This window comes from Microcaecilia unicolor, chromosome 2 (assembly GCF_901765095.1).
Source record: "Microcaecilia unicolor chromosome 2, aMicUni1.1, whole genome shotgun sequence".
NCBI classification, from domain to species: Eukaryota; Metazoa; Chordata; class Amphibia; order Gymnophiona; family Siphonopidae; genus Microcaecilia; species Microcaecilia unicolor.
In genome coordinates, this window is record NC_044032.1 from 50,352,893 (window position 1) to 50,377,588 (window position 24,696).

The following is a 24,696-nucleotide window of genomic DNA, read 5'->3' on the forward strand; positions in this document are numbered from 1 at the left end:
CTCTGGGATGAATACCATCCTGTCCAGAAGATTTGCTACTCTTCAATTTGTCAAATTGCCCCGTTACATCCTCTAGGTTTATAGAGATGAGGAAAGACTGAAGTGGCTAGGACTCTTCAGCTTGGAGATAAGATACCTGGGGGAAATATGATTGAGGTCTATAAAATAATGAGTGGAGTGGAACGGATAGACGTGAATCGTTTGTTTACTCTTTCAAAAAACACTAGGGGGTATGCGATGAAGCTACAAAGTAGTAAATTTAATACGAATCGGAGAAACGTTTTCTTCAATCAACATATAATTAAACTGTGGAATTCGTTGCCAGAGAATGTCTGCCATCTCGTACTTTTGTGCAGTGAGCCCTTTTTGCACGTCAGTCTGGATGCTGGGATGGAGATCACTGCTCTTAATGAGTTCCTAAGAGGAGACAAGTTAGGTGCCCTGAGCAGACTGCACCTTAGCTGTAGCCCCAGGGCTCGCTGGTTCACTCTGATCAGGTGACTGAGGGGTTGGAGTTTAGCTGAACTGTTGAAATGCTTTCTAAGGCGCAGTAAGGGAGGAGGGAAAGCCTGAGCAGGAAAAGACAACTTACTTGTCCCACTGACGCTCCTTGTGGCCATGGATGTCATTTAACAGTCTACTGCCTCTGATACTAAGCTTTGGGGGCAATTCTATAAAATATAGGCACCACAAAATGGCATGTGTAGTGCCAAGTCTAAAACAGTATTAGTGTACCCAACCAGTTATAGAGTACTAGTGCAGCCTTGGCATGCTGATATGTAGGTTTTACTGCTTACGCCATGCCAATGGCAGGTGTAAGTTGCCGTGCTTAAGTGTCTTGCAAAATACATCTCGTAACCTATAAGTTACATTCATCGCTAGTTGGCATGCCCATGCCCTTGTGTGCTGAGCAATATGTGCACTATGCGTACAGAATAGTGCTTAGCTCTTGCACTCGTCTTTGTCAATTAAGGTACCAATAGAGGCTGATTTTGTTGTGACACTGAAACCAACCCGAAATCCGGTTTCAGGTTTTGGCTGAAAATGGCTGTGCATTTTTGGCGGAAACCAAAACTGTAGCACCATCTCCTCCGACAGAAAACCCATTCCCTCCCTGTCCACAACAGTACCCTCCCTGGACCTATCTTTTAAAAGCCCTGGTAGTCTAGGATCCTCTTTTGGGGCAGGAGCATACCAAGTGGCTACTGCTCCCCTCCCCCCCCCCCTGCTGTCTGCATTCTATAAATGATGGCTGTGACTTCTTGTGGCCACCATTGTGGAATTGGGAGTGGCATGAGCAGGAGTTGGTGGGTGGTCTGGGGAGGGAATGAGTTTTCTATCCAGCAGTCAAGGGGAGGGAGGGAAGTGGGTCGGAGGAATGGGCTTGTGCCAGGGGAGGGGGGAGGCAGGGCCATGGTTTTGGTTTTGGCCAGCCAGCTTCTAGACACCAATCTTGCATATAAAATCTGCATTTATCTTTCCCTGCAGCAGAGCATGTGTGTGCTGTGAAACCTGAACATATGCTTTTAAACCATTGCAAGGAAGGGGATTTTTCTAGTCTGGAGAAATTACCTGGAGAACTGTTTAGTTAACCAGGACAATGGCAAATTACCTCCCCGCTTATATTTTCAGAGGCAACAGGAAGCTAAATTTTGTACTGATGAGTGGCCTAGTGGTTAGAGTGGTGGACTTTGGTCCTGGGGAACTGGGTTTGATTCCCACTGCAGGCACAGGCAGCTCCTTGTGACTCTGGGCAAGTCACTTAACTCTCCATTGCCCCAGGTACAAATAAGTACCTGTATATAATATGTAAGCCACATTGAACCTGCTTTGAGTGGGAAAGCGCGGGGTACAAATGTAAGAAAAAAAGAAAAGAAAAAAAAACATGGACACAATCTTTCTAGAAATATATCCTTGGGACACACCTAGCCAATGAGGTTTTCAGGATATCCTCAATGAATATGCACGAATAAATTTGCATAGAATGGAGGTAGTGCATGGAAATATGCCTTATGCATATTCATTGTGGATATCATGAAAACCTGACTGGCAAGGTGTGTCCTGAGGACTGGGTTGAGAACTCTTGTTCTAGAAACATATGCCCTAGACCAGGGGTCCTCGAGGTCCACAACCCAGGCTGGTTTTTAGGATTTCCACAAAGTATATGTATGAGATCTATTTGCATGCAATGGAAGCAATGAAAGCAAATAGATCGCATACATATTTCATTATGGAAATCTTGAAAACCAGGCTGGGTGGACCTCAAGGATTGGATTTGAGGACCCTGCCCAAACTGACAGCTCTCTTTGTGATGGTCCACCCTTGTCATTTCTGTGTATGGTCTGTTAGCTCTAATTGATACTTAAGTGATGCACTCTAACATGAGTTACATAAGCAGTGAGGTTGGTTTGTTTGTTTTTTTCTTTTCCCCCTTAGCAAATTGACCATGGTCTCCCTCACTCTTACCAAATTGAGATTGCCATTCTGCTAAACTGTTCTTTAGCTCCCTGCCCATTTGTTACAAAAGGACAGCTGTAGATGTGGTTTGCAGGCTTGGGCTGTGATTTGCTCAGGCTGGCCTCCCATTTTGAGGCTGTGGGGGGAAACAGCTCAGTAAATTAGGCCTTTGCAGTGCTTAGCAAGCTCTTTCCTTTCATCAGAAACCAGAATCTAGTTCTATAATAGATAGTTTAGAAGCAATCTGCTATTAAAGATTGCATAGTCTTAAAGGATGAACTGAGACACAATTCTTGTGGCTACTGTAGTCTTAAATTCAAACCATCTAACTGGTGCAAATTCTTTACAAGGACCTAGAGCAGACTTTTAAAAATTGTGTTGAAGACACAGAAGCAAGAGCTTAGTTTACAACTACCAACTTTCCAGCAAGGTCAGGTCTGTTGTCTCATCCTTGGTACAAGATGCATTGATGCTTTCTACTCTCTGCAGGAGAGGCTCCATTTATCACTGGCGAACATTCACTTGATTGGCTACAGTCTTGGCGCCCATGTGGCTGGATATGCTGGTAGCTTTGTAAACGGAACAATTGGCAGAATTACAGGTGGGACCCGGTACCTTCTGCTATCACGTTCTCATTCATTTACTTCATTCTCTCTTTGGGTTGTTTTCTACCACCTGTTCAGTTGAAACTAGGGCTGGGATTTGGTTCTTTCAGCTTTCATTCACTACTACTTGAAGATCCCTCTGTCCTGCCCCCAAACTGGTTATTGCAGTGACAGTCCTGGGCTGGGAAGAAGAGAGGGAGACCTATTGGGGCTCATTCTACAACCGTGCATGGATGACCCTGAATTGGGCTACTAGATGCTACTCTTAAGCAGTAATAGGCCTTCCTTCTCTCCCTGGTGGTTTGACCATTGGCTTAATTTCAAAAAGGCCATCGTTCTAAACCCCAGCTGACCTAGGGAGTGGAAGACCTGTCATGGGGTTTGAATTGGGAGCATTTACCACTGGCCTAGCCTTAGTTCTGTGCAGCCAACTGTGTTTTCATTTGAGGGTGCCCTGTGACTAACCATGTTGACAAAGATTACAAAAGTCTTGCTGGGATATTCAGCCACTTATTTCTTTGATGGGCATCCATTTAAAACATTTGTAGACACAACTCGATTCCTCTTCAGATGTGCACAGGCCAGCAAAATTTTCACCATTCGTCTACCCAGTGACTGAGAATAATGGTAAGTCTCAGAATTTTCCACTTGGGTGAAGTAGATAGCTCTTTAGGGGTACTGCAGAGAAAGATCTGCTTTCACTGTAGAGCCCAACCAAAAACAGAATCTTCAATTTCTGCCAAAACTGAGAGGCCAATTTCAGTCACAGATTCAGTTTCTGCAGAAACCAGAGCTGAAAACAAAACTGCCCTGCTCCCCCCCCCCCCCAATGGCCACTCCCTCCCGGGCCTACTTTGTCATTAGTGGGTATTGGTTGCAGAAGTGTCCCCATTCGCTTCCACACATGGATGGCTTCCAGGACTTCCGGTGACAGTTTAGCAAGACTGCCGCTGGAGGTCCCAGTAGCCGTTTTGACATTGAAACGGGCATGGGGCAGGCAAGTGGGGACACTTCTGCACCCACTAACCACCAATGACAAGGTAGGCCCGGGGGGGGGGGGGCGGAAGTGGAGTTGAAAGGGAGTGAGGACTGTTCACTTAATTTCAGTTCCACCTGAAAATGCACGCGCATTTTGGGCTGAAACTGAAATAAGGCCAAACACGGATTTCGGGCCAGTTTTGGAACCAAAACTGAAAACGAAATTTAGTTGGTCACTACTTCGCTTTAAGGGGGAAGGGGGGACTTGGAGGATGCTTGAATTCAGAAGACATTAGAATAGCATTTCACCAGCCTACTCACAGCAAACATAAGGGCAGGTTTGCCAGGACACTGCTGTACCAGGCCCATTGGTTCTTCAGTGCAGCTGAACCAAAGGAGTCAGCGCCTATTTCATTATGGCCCATATACAGGGGAAGAACCCCTCCCTCTCCTAGTCCTTCATTTGTAGATCTTCCCACACCTATGAATGCTTGAGTTAAATATGTCTTTGAACGGTTTCCAGTACAGAGCAGGAAACGCAAGTTGCTATCCCCCTCCTTCCAATGAGGGAGTCCTAAGATTTTCAGGATGCAATTTTTTGTTGGATATTGTATTACTGGAAAATGATTTTTGCATTGAGACCTTGTATGCTCCAGGTTTTGAAGACGCTATAATTCAAACATCCTGCAACTTCGGCCTGATCTTAATAGCACCTAAAGATCTTGCTCTTGCCTCCTTTTTTAGGTCTAGATCCAGCTGGCCCAATGTTTGAGGGTGCAGACCCTCGTAAGCGCCTGTCCCCTGACGATGCAGACTTTGTGGATGTGCTTCATACGTTTACCCGAGAAACTCTAGGAATCAGCATTGGGATCCAGATGCCTGTGGGTCATGTTGATATCTATCCCAATGGGGGAGATTACCAGCCAGGCTGCGGGTTAAGTGAAGTTCTGGGAGCAATAGCCTATGGAAGTAAGTCATTGTATAGTATACTGCTATGACACTTCTCCCAGTGGCGTACCAAGGGGGGGGCGGTGGGGGCGATCCGCCCCGGGTGCACGCCGCTGGGGGGGGGGGGGGGGGGGCTGCCACGCGCTGGTCAGCTTCGTTCGTTTCCATGTTCCTTCTGCCCCGGAACAGGAAGTAACCTGTTCCGGGGCAGAGGGAGCGTGAAAACGAACGAAGCTGACCATCGCGCGGCACCCCCCCCCCCCCCCAGCGGCGTGCACCCAGGGGGGGTTCTTTCACGGAGGGGGGGTTGCGCTGTACCGGGGGGGGGGGGGCGCTGCATCCGGGGGGCGGGGCGCATCGGCGATCCGCCCTGGTTTTATTTATTTTTGTTACATTTGTACCCCGCATTTTCCCACTCATGGCAGGCTCAATGCGGCTTACATGGAGCAATGGAGGGTTAACTGACTTGCCCAGAGTCACAAGGAGCTGCCTGTGCCGGGAATCGAACTCACTTCCTCAGTTCCCCAGGACCAAAGTCCACCACCCTAACCACTAGGCCACTCCCCCCTAGGAACGCCACTGACTTCTTCTCTCTTTTATAAATAGCTCTGCTCTAAACTTACAGGCTTTCTGCATTCACGATGTACAGACTGGGGTTTAGGGAAGCTTTAGTTCATTGCTTGCTGTCCTGTTGGAGGCCATACTTGGGTTTCATTCACAGTGCTGGCTGCTCAGCAACCCCAGGGAGCTGAAGACCTGAAAACAGTCCCTGCTTATCCGACATTGCTGCCTGGATGTCCAACCGCCACCTGAAACTGAACATGTCCAAGACCGAGCTTATCGTCTTTCCACCAAAACCCACTTCTCCTCTTCCTCCACTTTCTATCTCAGTTGATAACACCCTCATCCTCCCCGTCTCATCTGCCCGCAACCTCGGAGTCATCTTTGACTCCTCTCTCTCCTTCTCTGTGCATATCCAGCAGATAGCCAAAACCTGTCGCTTCTTCCTCTTTAACATCAGCAAAATTCGCCCTTTCCTCTCTGAACACACCACCCGAACTCTCGTCCACGCTCTCATTACCTCTCGCCTGGACTACTGCAACTTACTCCTCACCGGCCTCCCACTTAGCCATCTATCCCCCCTTCAGTCTGTTCAGAACTCTGCTGCACGTCTCATATTCCGCCAGAACCGATATACTCATATCACCCCTCTCCTCAGGTCACTTCACTGGCTTCCGATCAGATACCGCATTCAATTCAAGCTTCTCCTTCTTACCTACAAATGCACTCAGTCTGCTGCCCCTCACTACCTCTCTACCCTCATCTCCCCTTACGTTCCCGCCCGTAACCTCCGTTCACAGGATAAATCCCTCCTCTCAGTACCCTTCTCCACCACCGCCAACTCCAGGCTCCGCTCATTCTGCCTCGCCTCACCCTATGCTTGGAACAACCTTCCTGAACCCTTACGCCAAGCCCCCTCCCTGCCCGTCTTCAAGTCTTTGCTTAAAGCCCACCTCTTCAATGCTGCGTTCGGCACCTAACCCTTACCGTTCAGTGAATCCAGAATGCCCCAATTTGACTGCCCCTATCGGACCGACCGTTCACTTGTCTATTAGATTGTAAGCTCTGTGAGCAGGGACTGTCTCTCTTTGTTAAATTGTACAGCGCTGCGTAACCCTAGTAGCGCTCTAGAAATGTTAAGTAGTAGTAGTAGTAGGGAGGGAGTTGGTCATAGTAAGGTGATGCTTAGCAGCTGGATTTAGGCTTCACAGCAGTGGTACAACCAGAGGTGGGCACATTTCATACTGTAGTTGGCAGGGATCCCCAAGTCTGCCAGCTGGAAACACCCCTAGAACATGGCCAGGACTCTCTCCAGTGCAACTTCACAGTGGCCTGCAGCCCTGCAGCTTTCCTATGCTGCCTGATGCCAGCACTTGGTGAGTGCTCAGTTTTTACACATGGATGAAAACCAAGCATGCGTCAGGTGCCTCAGGAAAGTGCAACTGACCATGGAGCTGTTTTGGGGAGTCCTGGCCATGTTCAAGTCCCACCAGCTGAAAACCTCCTTGAAATCCCTACCAGGTCAGGTATTATTTAAGTTGAGGTGGGATAGAGAGGACATATGCCAATTTGGCCCACCCAAAGTCTTTTGAGGTTTAGCAATGCCAACTGCTTCTCATTTCTAGGGTTGGGCAGGAGCCCTGCTGCGTTACCCCCAGCTGTAGTGGCTACAAAAGGGAACATTTTTGCTGGCTGGTTGCAAATGAAGATAAGTACATTTTAAGTATTGCCATACTGGGACAGACCGAAGGTCCAGCAAGCCCTGCATCCTGTTTCCAACAGTGGCCAATCAAGGTCACAAGTACCTGGCAAGATCCCAAAACAGTACAATACATTTTATGCTGCTTATTCTAGAAATAAGCAGGGGAATTTCCCTAAGTCCATTTTAATAATGGTCTATGGACTTTTTCTTTAGGAAGCCATCCAAACTTTTTTTTTAAACCCCGCTAAGCTAGCTGCTTTTGCCACATTCTCTGGCAACAAATTCCAGAGTTTAATTACATGTTGAGTGAAGAAATATTTTCTCCAATTTGTTTTAAATGTACTACTTTATAGCTTCATTGCATGCCCCCTAGTCCTAGTATTTTTGGAAAGAGTAAACAAGTGCTTCACGCCTACATGTTCCACTCCACTCATTGTTTTATAGACCTCTATCATATCTCCCCTCAGCCGTCTTTTCTCCAAGCTGAAGAGCCCTGGTAGTTTTAGCCTTTCCTCAGGGAAGTCATCCCATCCCCTTTATTATTTTTGTCGCCCTTCTCTGTTCCTTTTCTAATTCCACTATATCTTTTTTGAGATGCGGTGACCAGAAATGAACACAATATTTGAGGTGTGGTCGCACCATGGACCAATACAAAGGCATTATAATGTTCTCATTTCTGTTTTCTATTCCATTCCTAGTAATACCTAACATTTTATTTGCTTTCTTAGCCGCCACCGCACACTCAGCAGAGGGTTTCAACGTATCATCAACAATGATGCCTAGATCCCTTTCCTGGTCGGTGACTCCTAACATGGAACCTTGCATTACGTAGCTATAATTTGGGTTCCTCTTTCCCACGTGCATCACTTTGCACATGCTCAAATTAAATGTCATCTGCCATTTAGTGCCAGAACCCAGCCCTGGTTATAGTTCAAGCTGGAAACACAAGAGGGCAAATAGAATCTGGTCTGTGGGTGCTAAGCACCTCCCAATATTGAAGCTCCTTCATTGTGTCCAGAGAGAGGTAATGTGCATACGTTTTTGTGAATGGAGGAGGGTGAATAGTGGCATGCGGAGGGATCTGTGCTGGGACTGGCGCTATTTAATGTGTTTATAAAAGATCTGGAAACCGGAACGATGAGTGAGGTGATGGGGTCCTTTTTACTAAGATGAGCATAATAGATTTTAGCATGCGCTAACGATTAGCACACGCTAAATGATAAGACACCCATAACAATATAATGGGCGTCTTATTATTTAGTGCATGCTAAATCCATTAGTGCACCATAGTAAAAGGACCCCTAAATTTGCAGATGACACAAAACTATTCAAAGTTATGAAAACATATGCGGATTGTGAAAAATTGCAGTAAGGAAATTGGAAGACTTTGCATCCAAATGGCAGATGAAATTTAATGTGGACAAATGCAAAGTGATGCACATTGGGGAAGAATAATCTAAATCACAGTTATCTGATGCTAGGGTCCACCTTAGGAGACAACACTAAAAAAAAAAAAAAAATGTAGGTGTTGTAGACAATATGGTGAAATCTTCTGCCCAGTGTGTATTAGCAGCCAAAAAAGCAAACAGAATGATAGGAACTATTAGGGAAAGGGATGCAAAATAAGACCAAGAATATTATAATACCTCTGTATCGCTCCATGGTGTGACCTCTTCATTCAATTCTTGTTGCCGTATCTCAAAGATATAGTGGAATTAGAAAATGTTCAAAGAAGAACAACCAAAATGATAAAGGAGATGGAACTCCTCTTGTATGATGAAAGGCTAGTTGGGTTTTTGGGATATCCACCATGAAGACGCATGAGAGAGATTTTCATACAATGCCTCCTTGGTATACAGACTTCATTGTAGATATCCCGAAAACGCGACTGGCTGGGAGTACCCTAAGTACTGGGTTGACAAGCACTGCGGTAGAGTCTCCATACAAACAAAACCCCTATGTACTTTAAAGAAAGTGTGTGGCAGTGGAAGGGAGCGTGCGCTGTTTGAGTTGACTAGCATAATTTGAATTTTTTTTTGTGTGTGTGTGTGTGGTCAGTTGTAAGGGGGTAGTTTCCTTGTTGGGGAATGTGAGTTTGTGATAAACTGGAGCTTCAAAGTTTATTGAGATTCTGACCAGTCCTGAAGAGAATACAAGCTTCATACCCACATAAAAGAATTTGTTGAATGATGCTAACATTTTTTATAATGATGATTTTGACTGGGTAGTTTTAAGCAGGCTAGAGAAGGGAGCGTTTTTTTTTTCTGGTTTTTTTTAAATGAATAAAAGATTGCTAATTTTAAAAGTGAAGGGGAAAGGGGGGTTATGTTTGGAAATGTCACTTTGATTTTGCTGCCCTCCCCCCTGTTGCCACCCCGAATATTTGTCTAGAAACGCCACTGTTTCTGAATGTCTTTTGGATACATTTTTGTTGGCTCACTGTCTTCCCTGCCCTTTAACTTGACGTGGCTGAAAAGCTTGTTTAATGAAACATGTGGCTGCTGTTTTTCCACATCTGCCAAGTTTTAGAGCTGCCTCCTCCCCCACCCCTTCTGACCTCTTGCATTCTGCTCCACAGATATTGGTGACGTGGTGAAGTGTGAGCACGAGCGATCTGTGCACCTTTTTGTGGACTCCCTCGTGAACAAGGACAAGGAGAGTTTTGCCTTTCGGTGTATGGACTCCAACCGTTTCAAGAAGGGCATTTGCTTGAGCTGCCGCAAGAACCGCTGCAACAGCATCGGCTACAACGTCCGGAAGATAAGAAGCACAAGAAGCAGCAAAATGTACTTGAAGACGAGGGCAGATATGCCCTTCAAAGGTGAGTGCCATGCAGTTGTCTGTCTTACCCAGCAGCACAGTTGTAAAATCATTGTTGCCTTTTGTATCTTCAAGCAGTTAAGAGTTGAATCTTTAGGACAGGGGAAGGCGGTGTCTCAATGTTGACGATTTGTTTGAGATTGCTAGACTTTGGTTTTAATTGCTGTGGAATAATTTTTTAACTTCCTAAGGCCCTTGGTTATGTGTTTGTATGCTCCTGGTAATTGCTTGGTCCAAAAGGAGATGGAGTTTTGAACTCTAGGAGTTTTTGTTGTCTTCAGCAGATGCAATGTTATCGAGTGTGATCGGGGGGAGGGGGGGCAAAATTCCCGGGGCCCAGCCTCAGCAAGCTTTTTCTTGCTGCCTGCTTCCAGGTCCCTGCATGCCACCCAGGACCCGGATGATTGCATTAGCGTCATAGCGCATTAATGCAATTATCCAGGTCCTGACTCCCGGCATAGACAGGAGCAGGCACGCAGGAAGTGGCTTGCCAGAACCGGGCCTGGACCCCCCCCCCCCCCGGAGGCAGGTAAAGGGGGTGGGCAGGCGGGAGCGGCGGTGTGTGTGGGGGGCAGGGTGGCACGAGTGGGGGGTAGGCTTGCATTCCGGTTCTGCCCCGTGCCCGGCTATGTCTCTCGGTGGCCCTGGGTGTGATAATGGGAAAGATGACATGGGTATGAGTCATGAAGTATTCCACTCAGTTAAGCAAGAAAACACATGTACTAGACTTAACTACAGCCCTTACCTAGAACCAGCCACTGTGATCATAGTACAGTCCCAGTCTCTGCAATGATCTCTTGTCGGTAGAGAAGGGTGAAATGGATACTACACATGAGCATCAGTTTTGCCTCTTGGGGCTGTGGTGGTGGTTTCGTTTTTAGGAATCTATATTGTAAGTCCTTTCAAGAAACACTACATCCGACTCGATAGCTAGAGACTGTCCCCCTCTGACATCTGATTCCCACCGTGATTTAATTTAGAGCCTGACCAAAATACAGGATCATTAGTTGCTGCCGAAACCAAATCTGCAACCGAAATCAGCTCCTCAGTCTCAGCAGAAGCTGAAAATGAAACCACCTTCCCCCACCCACACACACACACCTTGGCGTTGCTGGTTCCAATCTTAAAATGGCTACTGGGGACCTTCAGTAGCAATCTCGAAAGACTGCTGTTGGAACTTCTGGAAGCTATTTTGACCTGGAGCAAGTAGGGACTCTACTGCACCCACTGCCCACCAAGGACAAGGTAGGCCCCTGGGGGGGGGGGGTGCCTTTTTGGTCAGGAAGAGGCAGTTGTGAGAGAGTGAAGGCAGGCTGCATACGTAGTTAAAGTTCCAGATGAAAATGCTGACGCATTTTTGGCCGAAATCAAAATCAGGCTAGTTTTGGCACCAAAACCCGAATTTCAGTCTGTTTCTAGAGTGGTTCCCAGTTAAGATGCCTTGGATGGCGGGGCACTTTATTTGAAGCCTGGCTTTCTAAGTTTTTGTTTTTCTTATGTGAAAAGAAACAAATGCTGAAAATCCAAGTCTAGTACACATCAGTTGAGGTGGTGGGAGTTAGGTATGGGGAAGAGAACTGAAAAACATGTCCAGTACTCATGAAATGTGATCGCACCTGCATACCGGCTCAGATCAAAGGTCCATCTAGCCCAGTATCCTGCTTCCAACAGTAGACAAGCCACATCACAGGAACCCGACAGAATACTGGAAAGTAGCAAGATTCCATGATACGTCTACTTCAGGAAGCAGGTGAAAGCTTGGCTCTTCAACCAAGCCTTTAATGGAAGAAGTAACTAACTTGTTAGTCACACACACACACGGGCTGCACATACTGCAGCGGGGCATGTTTATCCACTCCTACCCTAGCTGAGATAATATTTAACCATCTCTCTGACCTCACGTGCAACTTTCTTCAAATCAATCACCTTACTTTCTAATTCTACTTACTTTCTTACTCATCTATATGTTACAACTTTGCCTTACCCCTCACTACCAATTATAATGTTCTAGTACATATTCAAGCTCATTTTCAAAGCACTTAGCCTCCCAAAGTGCTTTGAAAATATGCCTCATTGTGTTGTCATTGAAAGTTATACCATGCCATACTTTGTATTGTTGTTTGAATATTTTTACTGCTCTAATTGACTATTGCTCATGTTTGATCTATTCTTACTGTACACCGCCTTGAGTGAATTCCTTCAAAAAGGCGGTAAATAAATCCTAATAAATAAATAAAACTACACCCCAGGGAAGAGCAGTGGCTTTCCCTGAGTCTACCTTAATGGTTTATGGACTTTTTCTCTGGAAATTTGTCCAAACCTTTTTTTTAACCCAGCTACACTGATTGCTTCTACTGCATTCTTTGGCAGCAAGTCCCAGAGCTCAACTACATATTGAATGTAAAAAAAAAAAATATATATATATATATATTTTTTTTTTAAGTATTATTATGTAACTTTATGGCCTGTCTCCTCTTCCACCCCCCCCCCCCCCAAATCTTTGCACTAACGAGTAAAAAAAAATTGATAGTCATTTACTCATTCTATGCCGTTTATTTTATAGACTTGGCTGGCTGGCTTTTTCTACCCCCAAACTGAAGAGCCCCAGCCTCTTTAAGGGGACAGAATGATGCTCATATAAGGAAAGGTTAATCATTTTGGTTGCCTTTCCTCTGTACATCTTCTAATTCAGCTATTTTCAATGCAGCAACCAGAATACACAATATACAAGGGTGATGTAGAAGCATTATTATTGAGGTGTTCATCTTGTTTATCTAAATTATTTTATTTCTAGACAACAAGAAATCAATTTTTATTAAAAGTTCCCTCATTTTGTCATGTAAAGGCAATCTACTTTTTTCTATAAGGTTGCACAGTTTTGGAATTCTCTTCCTTCCTCCTTTTCTTTTAAGAGTTTATGGTTATCTTTACTTTATGAAAGCTCTTAGACACTTCTTTTTAAGAACTTTTACTGTTTTGTGGTAATGGTGTATTTTTTGAAAGTTTATTGTATGTGTTTTAAAATATTGTACTGATGGTCAGTTTTTGTCTGTTTGAACTTTTGGTATCTTGCAGGTTATAAGACGCTTTACATACCAATGATATCTTTTTCTGTACTAAAACAATACCGAACAGTGTATTTTACTATTCGGCCGAATACAAATAATGGGCATTGAGCTTTAACGTGACAAATAATAAAAGAAGCAAAGTGAAATCAGAGATCAAGTATTTATTTCAGTAGGATTTAGCACAGTAGAGTCCTGGATAATTCGTATTTGAATTTAAATCACTATTTGGCTGAATACAAATAATGTATTTGAGGCATTATCTGGGCAGAATCGAATATAAATATTTGGTACAGCCCTATTCTCTACCTTTTTTCATTTGCAAGGTACAGCTACTGATATGACTTCAGGATTTTAGTTAATGCCTGATCACTTCTGGGTCTGGGGTCCAAGTGGGCTGGAGCCCCCGCGAAGGACAGACTCTGTCGGACCTTCACTTGGTGCATGGTGCCTCCACCTGGGGAAAGAAGTGTTAGCGGGTGGGATGACCCTCTTCTCCTCCGGGGAAACTCGGTCAAGGTCCAAATTTCTGTGGGGAAACAATTTTGGCAATTTCTGTGGGGAGACAGCTGTACACCTTTTAATCCACATGACCACTCCTCAGTCAGCAGCTTAAACTCAAAACAGTTTATTCTTCTACTGCAAACCACAAGATCATCCAACTGTATGAACTGTTCATCAAATAGTACAATCCTTAAATAAGTCTTCCTCTGGTATTCCCCCAGCGGATCTCCTGTATTCTCCTCCTAAGTAGGTATATGTTACAAGGCACTCTTAAACAGGGTTATTTACATTCTATACAGTTCCAGTCCATTCCTATCCCCAAAGACAGTGTTCAAAGGCTTCTCATTATGCTTCAGGTGCGGACCCTCCTGGCCTGACCTCCACCCAGGGTGACCTATGTCCTGGGATAGGCATTCCCTGGCTCCTATCCCACGCTCTCAGGCTGGGTCTCTCCACTGTGCACCCAGAGCTCTCCTTAAGAACATAAGACTAGCCATACTAGGTCATGGTCCATCTAGCCCAGTATCCTTCTTCCAACAGTGGCCAATCCAGGTCATAAGTATCTGGCAGAATCCCAAAGAGTAGCAAGATTCCATGCTACCAATCCCGGGGCAATCCTGTGGCTTCCCCATGTCTGCCTCAATAGCAGACTATGGATGTTCCTCCAGGAACTTGCCCAAACCTTTCCTAAATGAAAACCGGCTATTTTGGGGGCATTCCGGGGGCAGAGTCAGCCCTTGGCCATTTAAGTGCCAATATTTAGCATTTAACCGGTCAGGGTAACCACATAAATGAGACCACATAAAACAGTTTTATCTTTATGCAGCAACCCACGGCCAGTTAAGACCGGACTATTGACATAACTGACTATACATTAGCTGGTGCTGCATAAACCATGGCCTGGCATTGAATATCAGGAAATATTTAGCAGCAACTCTCCTTTTCTTTAGCCAGTGGATTCACTTCTTTTCAGTGGGATCCCCCTTCTTCTTCTTTGGGTCACTTGGACTGGGCTTCCTCCCACCTGGGGACCTCCTAGTCACTCCCCCCACTCTCCACAGGGACTTACTCTTCTTATCCCAATCTAATAGGGGATTACACTTATGTTGTCCCATTCCAGTCCCATGGGACTGCCCCAAGTGTCTTAAAATAATTATAATACACACTTCAAAGCCATAAGACAACAGAATTTAAAAATCAACACCATCCCACCTAACCAGAACATCAAAACTCAAAAGTTCTACCAAAATGACAAGTCCTGGCTGCTTCACCCACCAGTGGAGTGAGGCACAATTTTATATAGGAGAGAATTTCTGAAATCTTGGGATATTCACGGTGTTGGTCTTGACTTCCAGACATCTTGCAATAGTTTTGAATATCTGCTGTTTTGTATAACTTTTTTTTTTTTTGTTGAAGGAATACTGTGATCAAGCAGATTCAGTGGCATATTTATTCCAGGTGCGTGTGTTGCACCCCCTGTCAGACCGTCCCACCTGTGCCTTAAAATCATCTCCCTCCAGTCCTTGCCCGGGCAGCGGCACTCATAGGCTGTCGCAGCCTGCACCAGAGCTGTCCATTTGAACTGTCCTACCCCTTCTGATGTAACTTCCTGTTTTGTGAAGGGCTGGACAGTTCATAGACGTACTGAATACATAACCACTTATAAAAATTTCATGGATATTTTCCCTTGGATTCTGTAAAGTGCATCCAAATTTGGACACCTGCATGTGATCCTGAGATCCGCATGCAAATGAATTAGATAATGAGCTGTTAAAAATCAATTATTGACATTAATTGGTTCTAATTTGGATTTGTACGCAGATCTGGCTGCACGTGATTCTATAAAGATCATGCCCAAATTCTCTCAACCCAAAATTGGAGGAGCATGAGCAGGTCAAAGACGTTCCCAAAGATGCGCACAGGGTTCCAGAATTCCAGGGATCCGTGCCCAACTTGCGCGTGCCAGAATTTACACCAGGTTTAACTTGGGGGCTGTGAACCAGTCGTGTAACATACTATACAGTACATAGGGGGGTACTGTATTTTTGCATATATAACCCCACACCCTTGTATACCCTACAGGAAAAAAAAAAAGCTAATTTTGTAAGTACAATTATTGCAATAAAATTATATATTACTCCTATTGAAAAGCACTGATTTGAGTATATCCCGCACATCTTGCAAAAAAAAAAATTAATTAAAATAGTGTATAACCCACAGGTTATATATACGAAAATACGGTGATTTTAGATAAGGAGCCACCATGTCCAGCTACATGATGTTCTGTAAATGTGTGCCAAAATTTGGTGGACACTCGCATGGGGTTGGGGGAGGGAGAGTTTGGGTGGGGCTTATGTGGATGATGGTGATATTTTATTTGTAACCCCATAGGGTTAAATAGAAAATTTACCTGCAGGACTGGCAGCGGTGGGTTTTGGAGGACATCCGCGTTTGTGTCTGAGCGGCGTTGAGTGCAGGGTCCGGACTTTGAAGAAGAGGTGCTGTGGTGCAGATGACGGTGGTGTCAGTGGTAGGCGTCCACAGTAGGTGGGGCAGGAGCATCGGAGCAGTTTAAGGAGAAGCAGGTCTTCTGGGACTCGTACGCTGCTGCTGAATGATGTTGGCGTTACAGCGGCGCTGATGTAATTCAGCTCATGCATGTACAGAAAACATTGTAGGGTCCAAGAAAGCACAAAGGCAGATGGTCTGCAAACTCCAAGGTGGAAAATGAAATACAGCAGATCGTTTAGAAGTAAAACGTAATTTATTTTCCAAAAAAACAGTATTAGCAATACTTATATAAATACAATCAGCTGATTGTATTTATATAAGTATTGCTATACTGTTTTTTTGGAAAATAAATTACGTTTTACTTCTAAACGATCTGCTCCACACAGAAAACATTGTAGGCCTGAGGCCTTTGTGGAGTGGTGCTGGAGTGATGTCGGGCCAGTCCGCTGGTTTTGGAGATCCAGGAGAGAGGTGGGGACAAGGTGGCTGGGACCTGGCAGTCTGGACTGGGGAATTTTGGGTGGCGGCAGTGCCCCAACATGTTTTGCTGTGCACCGGAGAGGAGAGTGGGAGGAGCGAACTCACTGGCTTGTGGCAGAGCCGTGCAGTGTGTGTGTGATGGCACTAAAAATAAAGTCGCAAAAAGAGGGAAAAAGTAAGAGACAAGATGGAATGTTAATATGCTGCTTGCTAAATTAAAATGGGAAGCCTGTAAATGCTTTGCAAAGCTATAATTTTGGGTAAATTCGTGAAGGTCTCGTAGAGCTGGACTTGAGACCAATTTTGAAGGTTCTAGATGGTTCGGTGAGGCAGTTGGGTGGGTGAGTAAGTGCTGGATGGACCTGTGCTGTGAAGTTGTCTAGTCTACGAAGAGAAAAATAAGTTTAAAAAAACAAATTGTGCTGACAAACAGTGTGAATGAGGTTTGTGGTTAGACAATTAACAACGAGCTCCGTGGTTTCACTTTTGGGCTCAAAGCTGAGTGATGGAGAATAATAAAAATAATATGTTTAATATTGAAAACTGGTTGTGTTCAATTTCTTTATAGGCATTAAATTATTCTTTGAAAAAAAAAAACAAAATACTTAAGAGTAATTGCTGTGGCAGCAAAGTTAAATGACACATTGAGTGAAATGGAAATTTACAAATACATTTTAATTTAACTTTAATCACTGTTAGGAAACAAAAAGCTAGCAGTGAGAGGAAATAAAATATCATCCCTCAGAGAAAAATTTAGATTAATTTTGATTTAATTAATTCTGTGCACATAAATTTCCTACAGTTATTTCTCTGAGGGAAAGAAATTGTATGACCAAGCTGACTGTTTAACTTTAATGCCAGAAAGTTTGGTTTTTAAAATATAGCCGGCCAGGAGAAAGATTGGCTTAGCAGTTTTGGTTACTAAAATTTCATAAGTTGTAAGACTGAAAGTTTTTTCTTTGGGAAGCTCAAGAAGGAAGGACTAGCTTAGGGTTTATGGGATTATACATTGTTTTTGGGGTAGCTATTCAGAAAAGTACTTTGACATAATTTGACTCAGTATGTTTACCTGAGCTGTAATAATTAGGGATTAAGTTTTTTTTATTTCTTCAAGTTTTTACAGTCTGAGAAGTGGGTATTCCAGATCTGGTTTCTGAACACCTCAACAAAAAGAACAGTACCCAAAGAAAAAGTGTAGAAGATAGCTGGACTTCAAGCTCTCTTTAATAATTCTTCTAAGTTCTAAATTTCTACTAATAAGGAAAAGAAGGAAAGAGTACAGATGAGTAAGAATAGAGGAAAATAAATAAATAAATACTTACCTGTGCTGTAGTGTTGAAAAACCTGAGAAGTAATAGGCAGAAAGCATTAAATTCTGCTTGGTCTAGTTTATGCTGTTAGAATATTAACTTGGTCTAGTTTATGCTGTTTGAATATTCATGTTAACAAGAGAAATGTACATATCCGATTAGCTATAAGGGAATTTTTTTTAGTGAAATCTCGCTTAGTTTGTGTAAATATAATAATTGCCTCTGAGTTACCCTTTCTTTAGATAAATTCCCCTTTCTGTTCACAGGAGTAGATAGGCAAGGCTAGTTTTATATGTAAGTAATTCAACCTTCGTTTTGGTGGTGGTCACCTGAGGTATCTATTCAGGGTAAAGTAAGGTGAGCAATTCACCCTTGAAGGTGGGGTTACGTTATCTATATACATAAGAATCTAGGTGTGAGCAGTTTATCAGCAGCTTTATGGCCCAAGTAATGCTTGTGCTTAAATTCTAGGTATCTCTTTGACCTGTTGGTTAACTAAGGGGGATAGTTAATTTCATAGGGGTGATATCTGTGTTACAGATATCATTGTTCCTTAAATGAAGTAATTTACAAACTTGTGTTTACTCAGGGTTCCTTTTGTTTAAAGATCACAAATCATTCAGTGTGAAATATATACAATAATAGGGGAAATCAGGAGGGGGTTAATACTTTCTCACATCCAGTGGCGTAGCAAGGGGGGGGAGGGGCGGTCTGCCCCAGGTGTCAGCTCGGGGGGGGGGTGCTTCCTGCCAGCTTCCCCCCCCCCCGGGTACAGCACGATGACACCCCCCCCCCCCCCGACCCAGTGCCTACCCTCCTCAGCTCCCTCCAACCAGCTCCCGCACCCTACCTTTAAAGAAATTTCATAAGCCATGGAGAGGCAAGACGCAGCGCCTCGCGCCTGCATGTAAAAGAAGCATGGATCGTCGTCGGGCCTTCCCTCACGCTGTCTGTCCCGCCCTCCGCTAACGCAACTTCCTATTTCTGCAAGGGCGGGACAGACAGCGTGAGGGAAGGCCCGATGACGATCCATGCTTCTTTTACATGCAGGTGCAAGGCGCTGCGCCTCGCCACTCCACGGCTTCCGAAATTTCTTTAAAGGTAGGGTGCGGGAGCTGGTTGGAGGGAAGCTGAGGAGGGTAGGCACTGGGTCGGGGGGGGTTGATGCTCTGAGGGGGCATGTCATGGTGCTTCACCTGGGGGGGGGGGGGGGTGCAACGACGAACCGCCCCGGGTGGCAGCCCTCCTTGCTATGCCACTGCTCACATTGTACATGTGTGTACAAACTGGTGAACTTTTTGTTTGAGTTGGTGCTACATATAATATAGGGACATCTTTTGCATACCATGGTAAGGTGTGGATTAAACTTCTAGCAAAGTACATGTGTGAAGACAGGCACTACTCAAAATATCAAGAGAAACTGCTCACAGGACTGAAAGAACATTTGACCTCACAAGACACGGGCAAAAAACAAAACAAAAAATACACCCAGCTTGTGGAGGAGTAGCCTAGTGGTTAGTGCAGTGGACTTTGATCCTGGAGAACTAGGTTCGATTCCCAATGCAGCTCCTTGTGACACTGGGCAAGTCACTTAACCCTCCATTGCCCCTGGTACAAAATAAGTACCTGAATGTATGTAAACCGCTTTGAATGTAGTTGCAAAAACCTCAGAAAGGCAGTATATCAAGTCCCATTTCCCCTTCCCTATTTCAGATTCTAAATGGAATGTTGCTACTATCTAAGATTCTACATGGAATGTTGGCTACTGTTTGAGATTCTGTTGCTACTATTTGAGATTCTACATGGAATGTTGCTATTCCACTAGCAACATTCCATGTAGAACCCTGCCCTTGCAGATCAGCAACGCGGCCACGCAGGCTTCTGTTTCTGTGAGTCTGACAAGACATCAGACTCACAGAAACAGAAGCCTGCGCGGCCACATTGCTGATCTGCAAAGGCAGGCTTCTACGTGGAATGTTGCTGGTGGAGGAGTAGCCTAGTGGTTAGTGCAGTGGACTTTGATCCTGGAGAACTAGGTTCGATTCCCACTGCAGCTCCTTGTGACTCTGGGCAAGTCACTTAACCCTCCATTGCCCCTGGTACAAAATAAGTACCTGAATATATGTAAACCGCTTTGAATGTAGTTGCAAAAACCCCCAGAAAGGCGGTATATCAAGTCCCATTTCCCTTTACTCTTTTTCCAAAAATATTAGGACTAGGGGGTATGCTACTAATGTTTATATTATACAATTTATTTTACCACATAACTAAAACAGTAGATCACAGCGGTTTACAAAGTATCATAAAACACAAAACTCAACAGAAAAGTACTCCATTACAGATCGGAAATAATCCATGCATTCCAGAAAACATAATACAAACACACACATCCTCGCCTCTCATCCAGAGAAAGGTTATAACAACCATTAATTGGAGAGGCCCCCAAAACCAGAGAAAAACAAACTCAAAGCACTTGATACATAATACCAGGTGCAGCAAATCAATACACAGGAAAATTTAAAAGCCAATTGAAAAAAAATAATTCTCCAACAATGCTTTATGTTCTTATGTTTACTAAGGATTCCTGATTTATACAGACTTAGGAAGAACCTTTTGTGGCAAGTCCAGTAGGGGATGCTGTGGTATGGTCCTTCCAGGAACATACTGGCCTAGTGAGGGTCCCAATTGGTTTGTGACAGATATGCAATAAAATAGGTGCCTGCCTTTTCATTGATAGGATATGCTCCAAATAGGGGCGTTGTTAGTACTCAATGGCAGTACTTTATAGAATTACCCTCCGTGGGCAGACTGGATAGACCATATGGAGGGGCATAATCGAAAGTTTTGTTGAGGACGTCCTTGCAAAATGTCCCGATGGAGGGGCAGGGAAACCCGTATTATCGAAACAAGATAGATGTCCATCTTTCGTTTAGATAATATGGTCAGGGACGCCCAAATCTTGAAATTTTGGTCGTCCTTAGAGATGCTCGTCCCTAGACTTGGTCATTTCTGATTTTCGGCGATAATGGAAACCAAGGACGCCCATTTCAGAAACGACCAAATGCAAGCCCTTTGGTCATGGGAGGACCCAGCATTTCTAGTGTACTGGTCCCCCTGACATGCCAGCGCACCCTAGGGGGCACGGCAGTAGACTTCATAATATTCTCCCAGGAACACAGCTCCCTTACCTTGTCTGCTGAGCCCCCCCCAACCCCCCCCCTAAAACCCACTACCCCCAACTGTACACCACTACCATAGCCCTTATGGGTGAAGGGGGGCACCTAGATGTGGGTACAGTGGGCTTCTAGTGGGTTTTGGAGGGCTCGCTGTTTCCTCCACAAATGTAACAGGTAGGGAGGGGGATGGGCCTGTGTCCGCCTGCCTGAGGTGCACTGCACCCACTAAAACTGCTCCAGGGACCTGCATACTGCTGTGATGGAGCTGAGTATGACATCTAAGACTGGCAAAAAATATTTTGAAATATATTTTTTGAGGGTGGGAGGGGATTAGTGACCACTAGGGGGGAGTAAGGGGAGGTCATCCCAGATTTGGTCATTTCGGCCACCTTTTTGTGCCTGGTCGTAAGAAAAAAAAAAGGACCAGGTAAAGTCATCCGAGTGCTCATCGGGGATGCCCTTTTTTTTTTTTTCATTATGGGTCGAGGATGTCCATGTGTTAAGCACGCCAAGTCCCGCCTTTGCTACGCCTCCGATACGCCCCCTTGAACTTTGGCCGTCCCTGCGACAGAAAGCAGTTGGGGACGTCCAAAATCGGCTTTCGATTTGGACGACCCTGGGAGAAAGACGCCCATCTTCTGGTTTGTGTCGAAAGATGGGCGTCCTTCTCTTTCGAAAATGAGCCAGATGGTCTTCATCTGCCTTCACTTTTCTGTTTTTCATTTTTCTTTGTGTAGATTTTAAGAACATAAGAGCATGAAAATAGCCATAATGGATCAGACTAATGGTCCATCTAGCCTAGTATCCTGTTTCCAGAAGTGACCGATCCAGGTCACAAGTACCTGGCAGAAATCCAATTAGTGGCAACATTCCATGCTACCAATCCTGGGCCAAGAAGTAGCTTCCCACATGTCCATCTGAATAACAGACTATGGACTTTTCCTCCAGGAACTTGTCCAAACCAGGGGCTTAGCCACTTTTGAGCCTGAGCCTGCCCAGTTTGGGATCAGGCCCACCCACCAGCAGTGCACCCTTGCTGGCGTTGGGGGAGCAGGCTGGACTCGCACGGTCCTGCGTCTCCCTCCCTTGAGTGCTCTTGCTTCAGCGGATCCCGGCAGCAGAAATTCCCACACGCTGTCTGCTGCGGACCCAGAAGCCTCTCTTCTGCCATATCCCTGGGGAACCGCACTACCCTTCTCAGTTGAGAATACGGACATTTAACCCTACTCTCTGTTTTCTATCTTTTTTTAACCAGTTTTTAATCCACAATAGAACACTACCTCCTATCCCACAACTCTCCAGTTTCCTCTGGAATCTTTCATGAGGTACTTTGTCAAATGCCTTCTGAAAATCCAGATACACAATATCAACCGGCTCGCCTTTATCCACGTTTGTTCACCCCTTCAAAGAAATGTAATAGATCGGTGAGGCAAGATTTCCCTTCACTAAATCCATGTTGACTTTGTCTCATTAATCCATACTTTTGAATATTCTCGTTAATTTTGTTCTTTATAATAGTCTCTACCATTTTGCCTGGCACCGATGTCTGTCTGGCTTTTCAGTCAATAATTTCCCGGATCACCTCTGGAACCTTTTTTTTTTTTTTTTTTAAATTAGCATTACATTGGCAACCCCAGCGGCGTAGCGAGGCCGTCTGAGACCCGGGGCGGGTCGCCGCTGCGTACCCCCCCTGGGTGCAGCACAGCGCAACCCCCCCCCCCCCCGGAGTGCATCTTTACCGCTGGCACTCCGCCCCGCCGAGTGCACGTCGTCTCTGGGAGTTGCGTCGGCTCCGTTGGTTCCCTGCTTTCTCTGCCCCGGAACAGGAAGTAACCTGTTCCGGGGCAAAGAGAGCAGGTAACCAGCAGCGCCAACACCCCCCCAGCGCGGGCACCCGGGGCGGACCGCCCCACCGCCCCCCCCCCTTCCTACGCCACTGGGCAACCCTCCAATCTTTTGGTACCATGCTTGATGCTGTTTCTTTGGTTTTCCTGGCATGAATGTTTGAGCGCTATTTATGCAAGTCCCTCACTTATTGGACTAACAATACATTTTTTTGAATAGCTTTCAAAGGTAGCCCTTCATCAGATCAGAGCTACCTTCGAAAACTAAACGAAAAATGTATTGTTAGTCCAATAAAAAAGGTATCCTATTTTCTGTTCTGTTTTTATTTTATTTCTATTGATTTCCTGTAAAAGTGGACTAACATGGCTACCACATTTCTCTACTACAAGTCCTTCTATAGCAGTGTTTCCCCAAGTCCGGTCCTGGAGTACCCCTTGCCAGCCAGGTTTTCAGGATATCCACAGTGAATATGCATGAACTTGATTTGTATACACCGCCTCCATTAGATGCAGATCTCTTTCATGCATATTCATTGTGGATATCCTGAAAACCTGGCTGGCAAGGGGTACTCCAGGACCGGACTTGGAAACACTGCTCTATAGCTTGTACAATGAAGCCCCAATATTTGGCACTTCTATATATATAGGTATACCAGGGGCGTATCTGCGTGGGGCCACAGGGGCCTGAGCCCCCGCAGATTTCGCCCTGGCCCCCCTCCCCGCCGTCAACCCTCCCCCGCTGCTTACTTTTGCTGGCGGGGGGGCCCCAACCCCCACCAGCCGAGGTCCGACCCGAAGTCTTCATATTTCGTCTTCCTCCGTGGCCATGCTGCAAGGAAGTAACGCTGCAGTGCTGATTCGTTGAATCCAGTTCGGAGTCTGACGAGAGAGGCAGCGGCGGCGGGGGGGGGGGGGGGAGGCAAAAATGTGCCCCCCCTCTCTGGCTCCCCTACCGCCGGATTCCAGATACGCCCCTGACTGGTATACTGATGTTTTTGCGGGATTCCACTGAAGGCATTGATTATGGGCGTTTGCCTCGGAAATGGTCGGCTGACTTAACAGTGGAGATTCTGGAGCCCCATACCAGCAATTGTCTGTACAATGTCCAGAAGTACATGCCTAATGTTTTATTATGAGAACAGCAATACAAATTTGTACTGCGTCTCTACATTTCTCCTCATCATGCCGGGCGGGCCTCTCTTGCTTGAGCTGGAGCTTGTCCCAAGTGTCGTCGGGGATCGGCGTGTCTTGGTCACATGCTTTGGCTTTTGTTCTTGGATTCTACAATTCCGGCACCAGCTTCTTCAGTCTGTGACAGCTCATTAGTCCCGCACTGTGCCTTTTAAGACCCCTGGTTGCTTTTTGAGGGTTTGTGGATCCTGCAACCAGCGCTGCCGGGCCTGCAGGGGTTCTTGCGGGGACTAGTCCTTATAGCCAAAAATGTGATCCTTTAGTTTTGGAGGGACCCTAGTACTCCCACGGTAGCAGCCTGGCATGCGCAGATTAACTTTCTGTCAATGGAGCGACTTTCTATTTTTGACTCGGACTCTGTGAATGGACAACGTTTTCAACAAATTTGGTCACGGTTTTGGAATACACTCCATCCTGCAGCTGTATTTTGAACTATTCTTGACTTTTTGATACCAGGATATGAAGCATTATGTACAGTGAGGGGGGAGGGAGGGGTTCTGCTGCTTTTGCTTGTAAAAAAAATGTTATTCGTTTAGTGTTTTGC

The 24,696-nt window shown here is 45.3% G+C and overlaps 1 protein-coding gene across 2 annotated transcripts in view; it reads left to right on the forward strand.

Moving 5' to 3' along the window:
• The window catches only part of LIPG (lipase G, endothelial type), a 64,007-nt gene that overhangs the window by 14,734 nt on the left and 24,577 nt on the right, over window positions 1-24,696 (forward strand). The window contains exons 4-6 of one of the 2 annotated variants that reach the window (XM_030192934.1): window positions 2,947-3,058; window positions 4,785-5,009; window positions 9,830-10,072. In XM_030192934.1, the coding sequence (XP_030048794.1) occupies window positions 2,947-3,058; window positions 4,785-5,009; window positions 9,830-10,072 (580 nt within the window). The remainder of the gene's footprint in view (window positions 1-2,946; window positions 3,059-4,784; window positions 5,010-9,829; window positions 10,073-24,696) is intronic. The other variant, XM_030192935.1, reaches the window with a different exon arrangement.